General features: G+C 45.2%; 1 protein-coding gene across 1 annotated transcript; it reads left to right on the top strand.

The window, feature by feature from the left end:
• Positions 1-4,834: 4,834 nt before the first annotated feature.
• On the top strand, positions 4,835-15,750 carry ZP4 (zona pellucida glycoprotein 4). The gene is made up of 12 exons (XM_083498918.1): positions 4,835-5,023; positions 7,389-7,504; positions 7,831-7,930; positions 8,312-8,467; positions 9,006-9,193; positions 10,976-11,073; positions 11,312-11,439; positions 12,205-12,394; positions 12,474-12,612; positions 13,955-14,033; positions 14,741-14,854; positions 15,568-15,750. The coding sequence occupies exons 1-12, from the start codon at positions 4,852-4,854 to the stop codon at positions 15,693-15,695; spliced, it is 1,608 nt and encodes a 535-aa protein (XP_083355044.1). The 5' UTR covers positions 4,835-4,851; the 3' UTR covers positions 15,696-15,750.
• Positions 15,751-19,367: the final 3,617 nt, after the last annotated feature.

Raw genomic sequence — 19,367 nt, 5'->3', positions numbered from 1 at the left:
CTATGACCTGATTGAATGGCGCTGATCAATTTAAATTCCTAGACACCTTCTACCAAAAGCTTACCGAGAGACCTTGAGCTGGTCACTTGCTCTCAACCTAACCTACCTCATAAAGTTGCTGTGAATCATGGACATACCTCACTGAGTTTCTCAGAGGAAAGGTGGGATAGAAATAAAACAATACATACATAAAATGCACTCTGCTCCCATCCTTGGCTCCTAGAACTTGTCAGCATGCAACAGCAGCCACACCCAGGGAAATGGCTTCAACTGGCCTGCTAAACCAGGTGAGGGTAGCTGATGGGTCTCAAACCCTCAGTGAGTTAGGGACTTCCCCCACGTTCAAAGACAGGCTCCCCTGGATTGAATAGACAAGTTCAAGAGGGGGTCCAATGGTCAAGAAGGCATTTTCTGCACATGCTGTAGAGGAAAGTGAGGGGCAGATGGCACTGGTCAACCTGGGGAGATAGCCCATCTAGGAAAAGGCAAACTCAAACTCAAACCTCTGCTGCCTATTCAGGAGAAGAAAAGGCTAAGGAGTAAACCCAACACAAATCTGGAGTGGAGTCCCTAAGATGGTTGGATGGTGCCTTGTAGGCTTCCTTTTGGCAACTCCTGCAGCCAAGCTGGTGCCAAACGCTTTGCTCTACTTTCCATTGGACCACATTAGCAAGGCTGAGAGAGACTGAAGGTCACTGGTGATGTCCACAGCTTTCTGCAGTTACCCTGTTTTCATCTTTTATTGTAGCTAGTATGCTAATGACTGCAATGTTCAGCAGCATCAGTGCCAGAGAAATGTGCAATTTTATTGCTTTCCCTTGGAGCCCACGCACTAAAAAGGAAGAGGAAAATGATGAATTTTACATGATCAGAGAGAGCCAGGATATGTGCTGCTCTCCTTTCACAGTGCAGAGGAAGACGAGTAAACATGGACTTTTTTGGGATGTGTGTGTGTGTTAATGCAAACCCAAACTATCTTTGAATCCCTGCCTTCTATTCCCCACCAAGGACTAGTTATCCCCCACCCCCAATTTAATCCCAATTCCAGGAGGAATTCACTTTGCTCAATTAACTGGTCAACTGCACATGTCTACCTTGGACATAACGAAGGTGGCCAGCTATGCCATTCACCTCTCCTCTCCACCAGCTCTGCTCAGCACTGCACTCTTTCTTTCCTGGATGTTTTCACTCCACCTTTCCCTGCATACAGAGGAGCCAAGTCCTATGGGCCTTCACCCACCCCCTAAAATATTAGAGGGAGCCTCTCCCCAAAGTTAATGGGCATTGCCATTCATATATATATATATATAGAGAGAGAGAGAGAGAGAGAGAGAGTGTATACACACACACACACACACACACACACACACACACACACACTGCATCATGTGATTGATTATTCTGGGTGGGTCTTACCTGCCCACCCCAATATTTTATTCAAGCTGGCACCCTTGCCTACATATGTTTCCTTCCCTGATTCACAGCTTGAAACATTGGGGCTGGGGAGGTCATCAAATGTGTTTTAGCATGGGTTACTTGATCTTACACCCTTTTTTGGCAGGGGAAGCAGGCGGTCACAAAGACATATGGTTGCAGTACAGTGCATGAGATGGTTTCTTGGTTTTTGGTGGGCTGGTCCCCTTCCTGCATGCCTTGTTTCATTTGCACAATAGGAAAGCCAGTCATTTATACAAGTATTACAGAACACACATGGGAGCTGCATTGCATTTCTGCTCATTGAAGATCCACCTCCTTTCCTAAATGCAAAAGCTGTGATCTTGTGTTTACCCACTCAGAATTCCATTAAAATCAATTGTGTTTAATTTTCAGGGTTTTTATCTGTCTGTCTGTCTGTCTGTCTGTCTGCCATCTGTCTATCTATCTATCTGTTTTAGAAATGGAGGGGGAAGAATAAGATTGGTCTGTAAAAACAGAGCCTGACTTTCTAGTGTTGACACCTGCTCACAAACAGAGGCTTTATGCACAGCAGGATTGATCAGCAAAAGGTTTAACGAAGGACTCAGCTACACAGCTGCAAATAAAACATTTTAAATGTGTTGTAAAGTGCAATACACAAATGTGACACAAGATGGCAACAGTGAGCTATGCAAAATTCAATGTATTTTTCATTTTTTTTTAAAAAAAAGCATTTTCACAGTGTTTTTTTATATGTGTGTAGAGTCCACCAAACATGGCATCTTCGTGGCAGAAATTCTGGTGAATGATGCTTATATTCCAGCTGATGCAGAATGCTTCTGCCCATAAAAAGTGGCAACCTTCTGAATTTCCCACATTTGTAAACTAAATAGGGATTTGCTTTGAACAGACTTTTCAACAGGCCTTTCTCGCTGCATTTATCTTGATGTGCTTACATTAGTAGGTGATACTGTTAATCTCCTGGCTGTGAAAAGGTGTGTCGCCGGTTTCTTCACATCAAGCCACTGGTAAAGACACAAGAACAGCCAGGTTGCTTTCTTTGGTCCAGAGTTCCCAAAACTTTGGTCTCCAGCTGTTTTTGGACTACAGTTCCCATCATCCCTGACCACTGGTCCTGCTACCTGGGGATGATGGGAGTTGTAGTCCAAAAACAGCTGGAGACTCAAGTTTGGAAACCCTGCTTTGGTCCATTGGCAACCCTGCAGTTTGAATAATCTCTGATCGTATACATGTATTAAAAAGTTTGTGGGTTAGATTGTAAGGTAGTGCGTGCTTAAAGGTAAAGGTACCCCTGCCCGTACGGGCCAGTCATGTCCGACTCTAGGGTTGTGTGCCCATCTCACTTAAGAGGCCGGGGGCCAGCGCTGTCCGGAGACACTTCCGGGTCACGTGGCCAGTGTGACGAAGCTGCTCTGGCGAGCCAGCACCCGCGCAGCACACGGAAACGCCATTTACCTTCCTGCTATAAAGTGATACCTATTTATCTACTTGCACTTTAAGGGTGCTTTCGAACTGCTAGGTGGGCAGGAGCTGGGACCGAAAGACGGGAGCTCACCCCGCCGTGGGGATTCGAACCGCCGACCATGCGATCGGCAAGCCCTAGGCACTGAGGTTTTACCCACAGCACCACCCACGTCCCTCAGTGTGTGCTTAGGTAAGATTAAAAAAGTAAACCCTGGATGGTTAAGTCTAGTCAAAGGTGACTATGGGGTTGTGGCGCTCATCTCGCTTTCAGGCTGAGGGAGCCACTGTTTGTCCACAGACAGCTTTCTAGGTCTTGTGGCCAGCATGACTAAACCACTTCTGGCTCAATGGAACACCATGACAGAAGCCAGAGTGCATGGAAACGCTGTTTACCCTCCCACAGCAGCAGTATCTACATATCTACTTGCACAGGCATGCTTTCAAACTGCTAGGTTGGCAGGAGCTGGGACAGAGTGACGGGAGCTCACGCCGTCATGGGGATTCGAACTGACAAGCTTCTCATCAGCAAGCCCAAGAGGCTTGGTGGTTTAGACCACAGCGCCACCCACATCCTTGGCAGTGAGTGCTTAGCACAAGACTCTGCTTAACTGAACAGAGAGATGAACTTAGTTCAAGCGTGGGGAACATTTGGCTCCCCAGATTTTGCTGAACTACAATTCCTATCGCTCCTGGCCTTTAGCTATGCTTTGGTAGGGTTGATGGGAGTTGTAGTTCAGCAAAATTTTGCGAATCCAATACTTGGGGCACTTTCAGCTGTTAGAGCCATGGATCCTCTGTGGCAGCTGCTTCTGGTTCTTTGGGAAAGAGAGCATTCCCTTGCCATCACGTTTCCTGATAGATGCTTATTTGCCTTTAACGTTAAAAATGCAACTTCTCTTGCTACAAAGCAGCAACGACAGGAAAAACAAAACCTGCTCGATGTCTAACTTTCTACAAATTACTTGTTAAGGGCCATCTATCCTCCCTTGGTGGTTTGGACACCCAGTGCAAGGTGAACTTATGAATGTTTACTCAGAAGTAAATCCCATTGATTTCAATGGGCCTTACTCCCAAATAAGTTCTTTTGGATTGCAGCCTGACAGCCCAATCCTATGCAAGTGGTAGTTGCCTCAAAGTCAGCTTGCCTAACTCTGGAGAGGGTTTAGTTGCAAGTTGCAGGCATTTTCTGTCTCTGATTTGTTTCTCTATTGCTTCTATAGATGCACTACGAAATGAGTCTTCCAAGATCAGAAAACTGCATAATACATTGAAAAACATAACATGTTGAAGAATGTGCCTCACAGTTATAGAAATCATTTGCATCATTTACCAAGCAGGCTGCTACATTGTTCAGCACTGCCTGAGCTGGCAACAGAGACCGCTGGCTTCTGTGCAAACCAAGTCTTTTGCCTCCTCCTCCCATTCAACTACATCTTTTGTTTTTCACCCGCACATACAATTTATTATCGTTCTGACCCAGTAAAAGAGCAGAGGAGATTTTCAGATGCTGTCTCTTTTATTGCCATTTTGAAATTTGTTTATTTTGCATTGGCAAATATAGATAGATTTAGAAAACTAATTTCAGAAGAAATAAAGCTGGATAGATATGGAGCAGGTGCTTCTGGAATGTAGACAGGAGGGCAGTGGAAAGATGTGCATTGATTTCATTCCGTTCTTCCCAATAGGATGCTCTTCTTCCTCTTCCTCTAGGCATTCTCATAGCAATGCAAGCCTTTAGAAGAGACCCTATTACTGCCATCTGCTGGCTATAATGCAGCTATGGCTCCATTATGTTGTGGTTCTACCTGGCCTGAAGAAACCGCACCCCTTCCTTTCTTCTGTCCAATCACAGTTTAGTTAAGCCTATATATGAAGACTTTTGGGAGGCGTGGTCACTATTGTTAAGACAAGATGACAGTAGTAAAATGGCTTTGGGCTCCTTTGGGCACAATGCTTTTCTGGATTATTTGTTTGTTCGTGTCTCTTGTTCTGGGTGCTCCTAGTGGCTTTAAAGATTTGCCAAGGTTGTGGAGCAGTAGAACACTGTATTGTGGAAGGGACAGCTTGCACTTCACCTTACCTGCAAACCATTCAGAGATAATTCACTTTCTTACTGTTCGAGGTAAGCAGATTCTTATCGAAGGTGCTTTTTGAAGGAGATTTGAAGGGGAATTTGCGTTTCAGACAGAAGCTTTATATTTTCTGGTGTATTGTGAATTATACTCTTTCCCTCTGCAATTCCCTCTGACTAGACTGAGTGTGTCTAGTAGACTGATGTGGGATTGGGAAGGTTGGCTGTAGGCCTCTGTTCTCCCTTTTCCTCTTTAAACCATACTTCTTTTGGACAACCAAGCAGAGGACACCCAAACAGCTGGCTGCTACACCAATCAAGGCCTGTTTACAGGTGCAGCTCACACTGATCTGATATTAAAGCTATTGGGTGCTGCTAGTGGTTCCTCAAATGGCTGCTGTCCTTGCATTAATTTGGGCTTTGTGTTGCAAGAGGAAATTCCAACTCCCAGTGGGGAAAAAACCAGCTGCAGAGCGACTATATCTGCTTTTATGAATTTGTCCTTAGTTACAGGGTTGCTATTCAGGCAGACCCTTCTCTTATGTGGAGAATAGGAACCTGCCTGCCTTTAGTACAATAATCAGAGCTTCGTGTTTAAACCGTCATGGTGATTCAGTGGGTCATAGGACTTCGGAGGGGAAACTGTGCTTGTAAAAGCTAGAGTGTCTTTGCAGATGGTGTCAAAGAGCTGGGAGGCCTTGATACAAGTACAGTTACAAAGGCTTTAGAGAAATGTACTACCTGGTCAGTTTTCCTCCTGAATGAAGCTTTGAAGCGTTAACCCAGGCTTCAACATGAGAGAGGTTCCCTATCATCCCAATGCTACATTTTTTGGGGTGGGGGAGGGCAATGGTGGGAAATGATCCACTCAAGTTTCTGCATTTGGCTGTTAAAGAAGCAGAGAGCAACCTGGGTTTGTGAAGTAGTTGCCATTCTATCTATAACACTGGAAGGACAAGGAAATCATGAGCCTGTGAAGGAAAGCCATCATAATAAGAATTAGGAAGCTCTACACAGTGGCGTAGCGTGGGGGGTGCCAGGGGTGCCAGCCGCACAGGGCGCAACATTTGGGGGGGGGCGCGTTTGGCCGGCCCTCCTTGAGGAAGCAGGAACCCCACTGTCCAGGCGGAGAGACCTCCTCCCGCCGCCAGCCTTCGGAAGGCTGCTCCGAAGCCTGGCGGTGGGGCAGAGAGCAGTGGCGTAGCGTGGGGGGTGCAGGGGGTGCACGCCGCCTGCCATGCCGCCCTGGCTGCTTCAACCGCGTCCGACAGCCGGCTCGAGGCTCCTTCCGGCCAGGTCTCCCGACGGGGCGCTGCGGGCGGAGGCTCCGGCACCAAGCGCCACGCCGCCCAGGCTCGGGTCGCTGTCTGGACGCGCGCAGCCCGCCAACCGCACCATCGGCGGCGCTCTAGTGCCTGCGCGCCAAGACCGCCCACCCGCCCCGACGGGGCCCCCCCTCACCCGCGCCGGAGGCCGGCTGACGCACTGGCCCCAGAGCCGCCCCCTCCCCGCGCCAGAAAGAAGCCGCGTCGGGACTAGCCGGGCCGGGGAGGGAGACTGAGAAGGCTGCGCCGCGACGCCCAAAGATGCGCGTCTTGGCGCAAAGGGGCCCGCGGCACCCAGACGCAGAAGGGACCCTCTCCCCCTGACCCACCACTGAACTGCAATTTTCAGCTCCCTTGGCAAATCCCAGTCCCCAATCCCCAAGATGCTTTATTTGAGGCAGGGGTCCTTTAATTGCAAAAACAACACCACGGAGGGCAGTAGTCACCACGACGTTTGCCCCAGAGTAGAGCCGTCAGTAATAATGACCATGGTTAGTGGTTAGGGGGCGCAAATTACTTGCCTTGCCCCGGGTTTGGGGGCGCAAATTACTTGCCTTGCCCCGGGTGCTGATAACCCACGCTACGCCGCTGGCTCTACAAACCTAAAAGTAGTGTGTACTTGATCCTTATATCTTGGAAGTGAAGGACTGCTTGATGCCTAAATTTTTGTTATCAGGATCTGTGTTGGCTTTGCTAACAGGCATTTGATGGCCATTGGTCTGTATCATACAATCTGGGGACACCAGAGTTGGAATAATGGGGCGATAATCTTAACTAGGCTTCAGACCAGCCTTGCGATACCATAAAGAATAGAGAAGTAGAATTAATCTGCAGCTTCACTGAGGAAGCTGGTTTTGAATGGGTTGAGATTCATATTTCAACAACAGATCAGTATGCTAGGTAATAAGGAAAAATATATTTGTACACATCAGAGAAAGATTGAAAGCCGTAGGGCATGACTGATTAAAAAGTGTTGTACTGACTAGAGCCAAACCGTTTGAGGATGAGCAATGTAAGGGTGAGAGCGTTGACCCCTGGCATGAAGACATTGCATGGATAGATCTCAAAGAGGGCACCAATTTCTTTCCTAGATTCAGAAGGCCAGTCCCATCCTCTTGACAGATCTGCTTGTGTCTCCATCTCTCAGAAACCAGAAGGCTCTACCGTGGTCATTGTTCCTTATACTGGATGTTTCTTTATCAAAAAGGTAGTAACTTGACCCTTTGCTGGGACATAGAGGGTTGCTATAAAGGACCATATAGGCAAATATTTCCAGTCACACTAGGATCAGCTGCGAGTCACTGAAATAAGTTACATGAATTGGGTGGATGTATGAAGGATCCTCATACCAGGTTACTCATGAATGAATTCCTCAACAGTCTCTTGCATCATGAATCGTGCAGAATGGGCTTTTATAATTGCATAGTAGAAAACTGTTGTCTTCTAATAAGTGTGCAAGTTATGGGAGTAATCTCTGTCTTAGTTCAGTTAGTAGAAATCTCCAAACATGCCTTGCCTTGTCTGTTAATACAGAACAGCTACTTCTTAATGACGCTCAGGATTGAAGGACTGGAAGCGGTTAGCAAAGTGCTTCTTTATGAAGAGGACCTGAAATGCCCAACCCATTTGCCAGGTATAGCAACTTTGGAATCTAAACTTGTAGAATCTAAATGTCACCCCAAATTACCTGGCAGAAAGAAGCAAAGGTAAAGTCCATTATCGGTTGAGAATAGGACATCAGGTGGGAAAGGGGAAGAGGGCGCCCTGTGTCAATACAGAATTGCAGGTTATGATAAATTCTGTTGTCTTGTAAGAGAGGGAAATATGGCTTTTCATCCACCATAAATCCCTCCCATGATTCTTCTAAATGTGTATTTGGAGCATTCCAAAATGCTGACTACCATATTTGCAATGATGTAGGACAGGCTAAAGGCAGTATTTCAACAATAGCAGAAATGTGTTCCTAGGATGAGTGGGATGATGTAACAACAAACCCTAACACTCTGGCCTTCAGCGTTAGATGTTCCAAGCAACAGCGTATGCCAGGGAGTGCAGAGACAAGACCGCCTTCCCTGTGCCACTCAACCTGTGTCCCAGGGAGAATGTGAAGAGAGAGGCTGCTGTTATACCACTGAAGATCATCGTGTTCCTTGTTACTATGGCAATACAGGTAGGCTGGGCATTCTAAAAAAAAAAAAGAAAAGACACCTGCATTAGAAGTGTACTTTAGGCATATTTTGAGGTTCTGGTTTGAGAACAAAACACTTCGTTTCAGAGAAGTCAAGGGAAACTGAATTTCCAGTCTAGAAAACAGCTTTCATCCTAGCTGCACAAATCCATATTTTGCAAGGCAATGTCTAATTAAGCAACTCTTCTCCCTTGCTTATATGGAGAGAAGGGGAAGAACCATAGAAGTGAAGCAGGCTCAAGGAAATCTAGTTATGTGGTAAGCATTTTTTTTTTTAAATCCAGATTTTAAAAGGTGCACCTTGGAATTTGCTGGAATTGGAAGTTTTCAGCTTCCATTTCAGAAAAATGTAAGGCATCTGAATGGATTCTTTTACTGTGGCCCTGGTACCTCCTATGGCTGAAATGGTTGCCTTCCACTTGGAGCCAGGTGGCAACAAAAGGAAGGATGGTTAATTCTAGAAACCATGAGAAGTATGTGGTGGAATTCCATGCTAATGCTTTTGGCTTTCATTTTTCAGTGACTACACACTGCACTCCAGATGGCTACTTCTCAATTGCAGTGTCCAGGGATGTGACTGTGCCGTCATTAATTCTGGACTCTGTGCATCTTGTCAGTGGATATGGCAGTGGTTGTGTTCCTGTGACAAAGAACGATGCCTTTGTCCTCTACAAATTCCCACTCTCTTCCTGCGGAACTACTTTTCTGGTAGGAATCCAATACAAAACCACCTGCTTTGAAAGCTCCTGATTTAAGCAACCAGCTTGCAAACGTACTTACACTGAGTCAGACCACTGGGCCATCCAGCTCAGCATAGGTGCCAACTTGTTTGGGCCCTAGGTGCCCGTGCACCCAAAACATTCCCCATGAAGGGACTGGGCACGCACAAATTTTGGTGCACGCTGCATGGCACCCACAGCCCTGGGCACCCATAGTTACAGGGCTATGTTGGTACTTTTGTAGCTCAGTATCATTTACATGGACAGGCAGCAACTCTCCGAGGGGCATTCCCCAACTCTCCAACTCTCCGAGGGGCATTCCCAGCCCTACCTGGAGATGAAGGGGATTGAACCTGGGACCTTCTGTGTGCAAAGTCACTACTGAGGTATAACCCTTCTCTTTGACTGCACCACACTATTATACCTGGATGAACTATTCTGGTTTTAGGTAAGTCTGGGGTCAACAAAAGGAGCCTCTGCATGGCCATTCCATAGCTGAAATCCCCAGGCATAGTGGGAAGAGATGCACAGAAAAGCATAGGCTAGTATGGGCTGTGTTAATAAAGCCCTTGTAAATCCATGCATACGCTCTCTGATCTGAAAATGTACAGGGGTGAGGGGAGGCAGGAATGGGCAAGTACTGAGGAAAGTAGGATGCGGGTGGCACTGTGGGTTAAACCACAGAGCCTAAGACTTGCCGATCAGAAGGTCGGCGGTTCGAATCCCCGTGACAGGGTGAGCTCCCATTGCTCAGTCCCTGCTCCTGCCAACCTAGCAATTCGAAAGCACGTCAAAGTGCAAGTAGATAAATAGGCACCACTCCGGCAGGAAGGTAAACGGCGTTTCCGTGCACTGCTCTGGTTTCGCCAGAAACAGCTTAGTCATGTTGGCCACATGACCTGGAAAAACTGTCTGCGGACAAATGTCAGCTCCCTCGGCCAATAAAGTGAGATGCGCTGCTCTGGTTTGCCAGAAGTGGCTTAATCATGCTGGCCATATGTACGCCGGCTCCCTCGGCCAATAAAGCGAGATGAGTGCCGCAACCCCAGAGTCAGCCACGACTGGACCTAATGGTCAGGGGTCCCTTTACCTTTACCTTTTTACTGAGGAAAGTAATCTGCTAGATGACCAAATTGGTTCATATGGGCAGAGGTGATCCTTGAGGTACCATGGTCCTGAACCATTTTAATGCTTTCTAGGTCAAAATCAACACTTTGAATTGGGCCCAGAAATGCATTGGCTGCCACTACAATTGGGCCAGGATCAGTGCAATATGCTCAAACTGTCTTCCCTGGTGAGAAGCCTGGCCACTAAATTCTGCACTAGGTGAAGTTTCCAAACTGTCTTGAGAGGCAGCCCTAGGTATAACACATTGCAGTAATCTAACTAAAAGGTATCCAGGGCATAGACATCAGAAGTTAGACTATCCCTACCCAGATAGGGGCACAGCTGGGCCACCAGCCAAAGCTGATGGAAGCACTCTGTGCCACCAAGGCCACTTGAGCCCAATCTGTATAGGCTCCTTTAGAAGGAGTGTAACATCATCAAGAGCAGGCAATCTCCCATCCACGAGGAAGCTCTGAATTTCTTAAGGCCAGAGAAAGTGAGCAATTGATGCAACCCCTCTAAATTTACAGGTATTATCAAGAGTGCACTTTATGGTTCAGAAATGTTTGACTCTTCTTAGGTTTCCTTCATTCTTCTCTGGGTGCAGGATTGCAGGGCAAATAAACTGGATTAATCCCAACTAATCTTTAATGTTTAAAAACAGGGAGCAGGCGATCAGGGCATATATGCAAATGAGCTGGTAGCACACCATGATGTCAAAAACTGGAACACTGGATCACTCATGCAAGATAGCACCTTCAGGTAATAGTAACTGGCACTCACACATAATGGCATCTGGGCACACAGGAAACTACAGTGTTAAGGCTATTGGTCTATCTAGCACATTATTGTCTGCATTGCCTGGTTGCAGCTCTCAAGTTTTGAGATAGGTCCTTCCCTGGATTGAATCAGGAGCCTTCTGATTGCAAAGCCAGATGCTCTACTACCAAGCTATGGCTCTTCCCCAATACCTAACTTCTTTATCTTTGCTCTTCACTAGACTGCATGTCAGCTGCAGGTATTCAACAGGGAGCTTCCTCCCACTTATGGTACAAGTCTTCACCCTGCCGCCTCCACCGTCAATCACTCAGTTTGGCCCACTCAGCCTCGAGCTTAGAATTGCTACTAGTAAGTGTCATGTCAATGAGAGGAAAATCTATGGCTGTCATAATTTCTGACACCTCTATTCTCCACTTCGTGTACTTCTTACTTGCATGTATTGTAAAGAATCGTCTGTTTAGTAGCTGTCTGCATCCCTCTGCAATAGTGTGAACAAAGCTTGGAAGCCCTAAAACTCAATCTTCAAACTTTCCCCGAAGACTGATCTGGAACAAAGGGACTTACGGGGAAGTAACTTCACGAGAACAGCAAACTTCCTGCTAAGAGTTGTGCATGGTGCAATGTGATTATTGTGTCTACTGACTTTCCAAGGAAAAAGACAATAGAAGGCTGCACATGATACAAACACATTTTGATGATTAGGAGGGATTAATTGGGCACGCTGCTAGATCTTTGTAAGTCATCCACAACAAGAGGCTACAAGCAGGAGTAGGATGCCTTGGGCCCTGCAAATGAACTACAACAGGCTTCCTCAACCTTGGCCCTCCAGATGTTTTGAGACTACAATTTCCATCATCCCAGACCACTGGTCCTGCTAGCTAGGGATCATGGGAGTTGTAGGCCAAAAACATCTGGAGGGCCGAGGTTGACGAAGCCTGAACTACAGCATCCACCAAGTCAGTGAACCATGGCCAATTCATTTCTTCATAAAAAATATCTATTTTGCTGCATCATAAAGCTGTATCATAGCTTTATAAAAACCTCTAAAGCGATGGTGTTGTGATCCTTCTCAGTCGGTGGTGTGTAACCATTTGCAATATTTGTATTCTGCAGACCAACAGTACAGCAAATACTATGCTAATGGGGACTATCCTGTAGTCAAGCTCCTGAAGGATTCTGTTTACTTGGAAGTACGGATCCTGCAGCGGACAGACCCAGACCTTGTCTTGGTTCTTCATGAGTGCTGGGCCACACCAAGTACTAACCCCCTGCAGAGGCCTCAGTGGCCCATCTTAATGAACAGGCAAGACCTCCAAGATAAGCTAGGAATTTGAGACTACTGAAGAGCATTTCACATAATGCAGCATTTTCCTCTCTTACAGGTGTCCATATGAAGGAGACAACTACCAGACTCGGTTCATCCTCGTGGGAGCAGTTTCAGGGCTACAATTTCCATCTCACTACCAACGCTTTGTCATCAGCACTTTCAGCACTGCTTCCCGGCAGGCACTTACTGGACCAGTAAGAGCTCCCCAGTTTCACCAGGGTCCTAGCTTGTGAAAGAGTGATGCATGAGAATAGATTACTGAATCAGATTACGGAATCATGAAATCATAGAATTGTAGAGTAGGAAGGGGATCATGAGGGTAATCTAGTCCCAACCCCCTTTGGCCCCACGACGTGGTTCCAGAATCCATGACCTTGAGATACTCTACTGACTGAACCATCTATCATGAATCGTTGAGAAAATTGGATTTTTTTAAATGCTATTTTTCCATTTTTCCATCTTACAATATTTCAACAACAAGAATTAAATCTAAAGAAAGTCAGTTTACATTTTCTTTGACTCCCCTCCGTGCTTTGTTCTATTATATCGTAATCTAACTGCATAACCAATTCAAACCTATTTACAAATTTAACCTTTTTACTCCCTTTAAGTTACTGCTCATGTTTGTCATTCTTGCTAATGTTTTAAATTACATACAATTTTCCCAGTCTACTAAAAGAAAGTCTCTCAGCTTGATCTCTTATTCTTCCGGTACCGCCATTTCCATATTTTCCATCAGTTTTATTTGCCAATCATCTTTCATTGGAACTGTTTTCCCCCCATCTTTGGGCATATACCATTCGGGCAGCCAGAGAAAATTATTACGTATGCACTTGTTAAACAGCAGTGTGTTTTACAGACATTCATTGTGCAGGATTTCACAGCTGTGGGCAGAAGCTTGTCCCAAGGAGCTGGGTCTAGACACACAACCTTCCACAATGTGACTGTTTTTGCTTCTACTGTATGCAGTAGAGGTAGAGAGTTGCATTTGGCGTAAGGGTGACATGCCTTCCTGGGCAACACTTGAGGGCCGCATACCAGTGGGGACTAGAGCAACAAATGCGACTTTTATCTCTTCATACTATAGGCTGCATTCCAGCCATGCAAAACCACAGCGTAACTCTCTATCCTCCATCTATGCAAAGAAGAAGCATTAACACAGTTGTAGGGCAAGTTTTGAGCCAAGCAAAAGCTTTCAGGGAGGGCATGGAGTAGGGCTGGTGAAGGATGTGGCCTGAGAGGAAAGAGTCCTCAGAGCCAGAAGGAGGTTTGAGGGTCCCAGCCCAGATCCTTCAGGACAAGTCATTTTGTTTTCTTAATGTAGGGCCATTCCACAATGAAGGTCCATCTACTTGTGTTTAAGCATAGCAAAGTCTGGTTAAATGCTGTTAACACCAGATTTGGGTGGGGCAATTGACTTGGAATGCACAGTATGCCTGTTAAAGGATGTGTGAGCATAGGTGGGCAGTGTATAGAACAACCCTCTTAGATTTGTACTTTTAACAGGCGTGAATAAGTCTGACTGTCTTTTGCCAGGTTTACTTCCACTGCAGCGCTGCTGCTTGTGTCCCATCCACTGTGGAATCCTGCATGGCTCACTGTCCTAGGATCAGAGGTAATGGCTCCCCAGCTATTCAGCTGCCATTTTGTTTTTCTCTTCCAAAACTGCTAAAAGAGGATATAGAAGAACTTCTTCCTCTTGTAACAAAGAGAGTTGACTTCCCTTGAGCAGTGGCAACCAGTTAGGAACTATTGGTGCAGAATAAATGACCCAAACAGCAAGCAGGATCTAGTTCCATATTCCAGCCAGGCAAAAACAGTGAGGGGCTGTGGTCTGTAGAGAGTTTAAAGGTCTGATGGCCACATTTGGCCCTGGAGCCTGTGGTTCTCCACTCCAATGCAGAGAGGAGGCTGTGATGAATAGACGGTTCTGTACAAATTTTCAAGGCGCTTTCTGCAAAACTAAACAAACTTGCAGTGTCGCCTCTGGAGGATTTATGCATCAGCCATCCCTAGATTACTCTTCTGTGGGAGGCCAATTCAGATCTTTATGTGGAATTTTGTGCATGAGATCTGACAATATGTGGAAATGCATCTAGCGCAGTGTGCTGCTCTGCAGGAGTAACTAGCCGAATGAGGTGCTGAATGCTTATGGCTTCCCAGAAAGCCTAGCGACTGCCTCAAACGCAGCCTTTCAATGCAAAGCTCCCTTGAGTGCCTCAGTGGTAATCCTGAGGCTGAAAGGAAAGGGGAGACATGATCAGCACAAGAGCTGGAACATCTGTATTAATCGCTTGCCTGCTAACTTCTCTTGTCAAATAGCCAGGAGATCGCTTGAGAACCAAGCCCTACAGGACACTCCAAGGAGCCTAGTGATGGCAGAAGGACCTGTAGACTTCCAGATGGAGAAAGAACAGGACAATGTTGAACAGAAAGGTGAGAGGGAAGTAGCTATTGAGATGGGAATACTATTTGTGTGTGTGTGTGTGGGGGGGAGAGATAATGACTGTTGCCATGAAATACCATGATGAATTGGGTCCTATTCTTTTCATGGGCATGACTTTGAAACTGTATTTGTGTGTTGGAGACTTACTATTCTTAATATAGATCTAATCTGCCAAATTCATAACTGGCTCGGATGCATAAATTTTAAGCTAAGGGTTGTCTACACTGCTGCATTTTGGGTTTTGGTTTTTTTTAAATTTCCTATATTGGTCATAAAGAGCAAGAACAAAAGTCCTCTAAGCCTTTTCTGAGCAGCCACCTTTCAGTTGCATGGATGTGCTTATGGTTCAAGCTTACACTACGTACCTAAAGAAATCTGCTCCATGGAATACATACATATATATATATATATATATATATATATATATATATATATATATGGGCCCAGAGGGCGTCCTGGTCCTCTGTGGCATATGCTTGGCATGTGTGGGCAAAATGGCTTCTCCTTAGGTAGCCTTGTAAGAAGAATTTGAAGAAATATGGCAGTGGTAGGCAAATGGTATATGGCAAGGTGGATCGTGTGAAAATGCTGATGTACGAAAGTATTGCATACACTTCTCTGTTGAGGACTTCGCTGAATCACAAGAAAACTAGAGTTCTGTGGTTATTAATTAGCCGGTTAATTAATTAATTATCTCTTGCAGGTTCCCATTGGAGTAGTCCAGTCTTGTCAAAAGAATGGGAGAGAGCCCTTGTAGTTGCAGTAGGAGCTGTTTTTGTTGCTTTGTCTCTTGTAGGATTAAGGAAATACTCGAAAAGGACCAAAATGTGAATGGACAGACGTTTTTTGTTTTGTTTTTTGTTTTAAATAAAGAAGTGGTGAATGATGTCTTTTATTTGCCTTGTCCTGTATTGAAGCCCTACGCCAGCGCTAGCCAACAAGGAACCTTCCTGATGATGTTGAGCTACAGCTCCCATCATCCCTGAACCTTGACCATGGGGGCAGCAATGTCTAGAAGGCACCTCATGGCAAAGAGCAGGGGTGGACAATGTACTTGTCAAGTCTTGCCTTACCTCTCAATGATTGCTTGGTTCAAGTTGGAACTGCTAAACAGTTACCAACATACACTGTCAAAATCAAATGAAGTACAGTGGTACCTTAGTTATCAAACAACTTGGAACCCAAACACTGCAAACCCGGAAGGAAGTAACTTTTTTCGGAAGCCGAATGTGCTCTGTTTTCAGTGTTAAGCTTCTGTTTTGAGTGCCATGCTTCCATTTTGAGTGTTACACTGAGGTCTGTCTGTTTTTGCTATTTATTTTGCCTTTTTGTTTTTGCGGCTCTTTTTGTTTTGTTTTTGTTGACTGTGTTACGTAAAAGTCTGGAATGGATTAATCCATTTTGCATTACTCTCCATGGGAAAGCATGCCTTGGTTTTTGAATGCTTTGGTTTTGGAACGGACTTCCAGAATGGATTAAATTTGAGAACCAAGGTACCACTGTATGTGTTTCATTGCACTGTTTCTGGATCTAGTGCAGTGAAGTACAAATAGTGGAATCAGACAAGGCACTCTTCTGGTATGTGTTAAATTGAAGGTAGGTGGATATACTGAAAAAGTGTATTGGTAGCTAAAATTGTATTTTAAAAAAATATCCCTTTTTTAAAAAAATGAATTATTCAGCAATTTATGAGAAAAGAAATTCTATTTAAAGAATGATCAAAGGATAAAATTTTGAAATACTCAAGTGCTGGGATGCAGATTTTATTTGAACTTCCTTACTTTCAAGGTGGCCAAGGCATGTTTGTGTCCTATTCTTCTGGTCTGCTGTGAATGGGAACAGAAGAGAGATTTGATTCTGTTAAAGGTATCAAATTTTCACTTTCCATAACAATATGAGAACTGAACCATAGCCGTCCTTCCAAATTCACACTATCAGATTTTTGTGACAAAATTCTCCAATGAAAAAATGTTCACAAAAATTCATGTATTACAGGAAATTGCAAGAATGTGGATATTAATCAAAGATACCTACAAAAACGTATGTATTGGGAGAAATCAACACAAAATCCCACATTACTGCAGAAATGTAGAGAACTGAATTGGGGGGAAATGGGAAGCTAGGAGAACCAAAATGGACGGATGCTTGTGTTCGTAGCTATAGATCGTACAATCTCTGCTCTGCAGCTACTTTCAGTGCCCACATTTCCTTAAAACTCCATGGCAAGCCTCTGCTGGGCTGTCTAGTAAGGGCAGGAAGGTAGGGAAGCTGCCTTCTGTGGACTCAGCAGCTCTTTGTCTTTTAGTTTTAAAGAAATCAAGGAGAAAGTTGTTTTTTGAGAGAGGGAGAAATGGAAGAGCTTCCCTCTAATAAGACTAGTGAGTGTACCAATTTTGGGTGCCCAGTAGCCAGCTTGCAATGCTTCAACTGAAACTCAGTCGAAGGTATTATGCGGTAACTTCTCCCATAGGGCTGTTTAGGAGAAATACTTGTGTCTTGTCTTGTAATTATTGATTTTACTTTAGATGTGAAATAAAGAATATTGGCATGCTCAGTATTTGATTTTGGTATCATTTAAGTATAAATGTCATTTGAAAAGAGGCACACAGAACTTACTGGGGTGGCGCTTGGAAACTTTCTAAGATACATTACTGGTCTATCCTAGTGCTATGGCTTCCCTGGCTCAAAATGGCAAGCCAGCCCAGCCTGAATATTAAATCCCAATGAGATACACAATGAGAATTAGAAAATATATTCATAATCTAAGCTTACATTTATGCATGGCACTGTGTTAAATGTTGCTTGATCTTATTAATTATTGAATTTAGACACCATCCTATACCCACAGGTCTTTAACCTTCTACAAGCTGCCTTGAAGGTAAAAATCATTCAGGTGAAACCTGGTATGCAGATAGCCAGGAGATGCTCTCTTAGATGTTGCTGGACTACAACTCCCATCATCCATGCACATGAGGTGATGCCGATAGGCAGTGCTTTTTTTCTAGAAAAAAGTGCCGGAACTAACTGCCTCAGTCACCAACCCAGATGCCAATGCAGACAGCATCTTGAAACCAACATTGCATGACAAGGTGCTAGGCTACACCATCTTATAAGGATATCCAGATGGTTTCTGCCACTCAGCGCCTTTGCTCATTAATGGGGAGAAAGGTGTGCATGTACTCTTCCAGACTGTGATTTGAAATCCTGCTCAATAATAATAATAATAATAATAATTTATACCCCGCCCATCTGGCTGAGTTTCCCCAGCCACTCTGGGCAGCTTTATACCCTTGTTTCTTTGTGGGTGACTCACCATGCAAAGCATCAATGCTTGGGCACTGCTACGCAGCACAAATCCTCCACATTGTGCACAACCATGGCAGCAGCCGGCCACCACTGCCTTCATCTTCTGGCCTCTGAGCATCAATCTGGTCTGTGCTGTGCAGATGCCCTCCAAGGGGCAAGCCTTGACTGTTGCTTCTCTGTCTCATGAGGCAACTGGAGTGGCCCCCTGCCCCACTCCTACTGCTGCTGTGCATGCCTCACTCCTTTGCTCTTGCCATCCACTTGGATGCTGTGGTTTTTGTAAACAAGCAGCGCTATCATCATCAGAAATTGCCCCCATCTGAGAGGTGTCGGAACTGTGTTCCAGCAGAAGAAAAGCCCTCCCGATAGGGAGAGCTTCACCTGTTAATTGACTTAGCCATTAGGCAGCTGTGCAGAATTGACTTGGTTCAGAGAACAGCTTGTTCACTCCTCTGCCCATTTGCAGTCTTTTAATGGCCAGCTGAAGCTTCACTTTGGTGAAATAAGGGGACACAATACTCCAAAGGAAACAGCAGCTGCAGTCAGAAAAATCTTCAAGCTGCTGCCAGAGAGGTTAAGAAAGGCTCCAGAATTTATAAGTTATAGAATTAGATGGTGTAATCCTACAATGTTTACATGGAAGTAGAGCCCACTGACTGCCACAGGACTTAGTTTGAGGGAAAGACTAGTTGGTGCAGGAGCGCACTTAAGGGCTCCCTCAGTAAAATTCCTGGGTGGGAGGAGAACTGCAGCTTTGGCCGCCTCCTTCGCCTCCTACTTCTCCCGGCGGCTTTCCTCTTTTGCCTTAATTCCCTTTTGAGGGACTGATATTTTATTCAGCAGCCCCTGCTGTGCCTGAGTCCGCGACAGAAGTTTCTCAAAAGCGCTCCGTCGACAAAATGATAACAGCTGGTCTTTGAAACTCTGGAAACCACAGTCTGTGAGGTGCGGGGAGTGGGGGAGGTTTGGCTGCGAAATGCACTATTTGTTGGGAATAATGAGGCGAAAAAGTGACAGAGGTTTTTATTACAAATAATAGACAGCGAACTTCAAACAACAGCAGCGAGTCATTAAAAAAAGCAACAAAGTTAAATAAATGTCTAATTAGCAGGCACCATAAAGGTGGAATTTACTGCTCCACAGCTTCTTAAGGGAGAGTCAATAAATTCACAGCTGAGTCTCCCCTCATCCCCACCT

Source organism: Podarcis liolepis (genome assembly GCF_965112155.1).
Source record: "Podarcis liolepis genome assembly, chromosome: 4".
Classification (NCBI taxonomy): domain Eukaryota; kingdom Metazoa; phylum Chordata; class Lepidosauria; order Squamata; family Lacertidae; genus Podarcis; species Podarcis liolepis.
The sequence above is the reverse complement of the archived record's forward strand: the minus strand, read 5'-3'. Positions and strand labels throughout refer to the sequence as shown.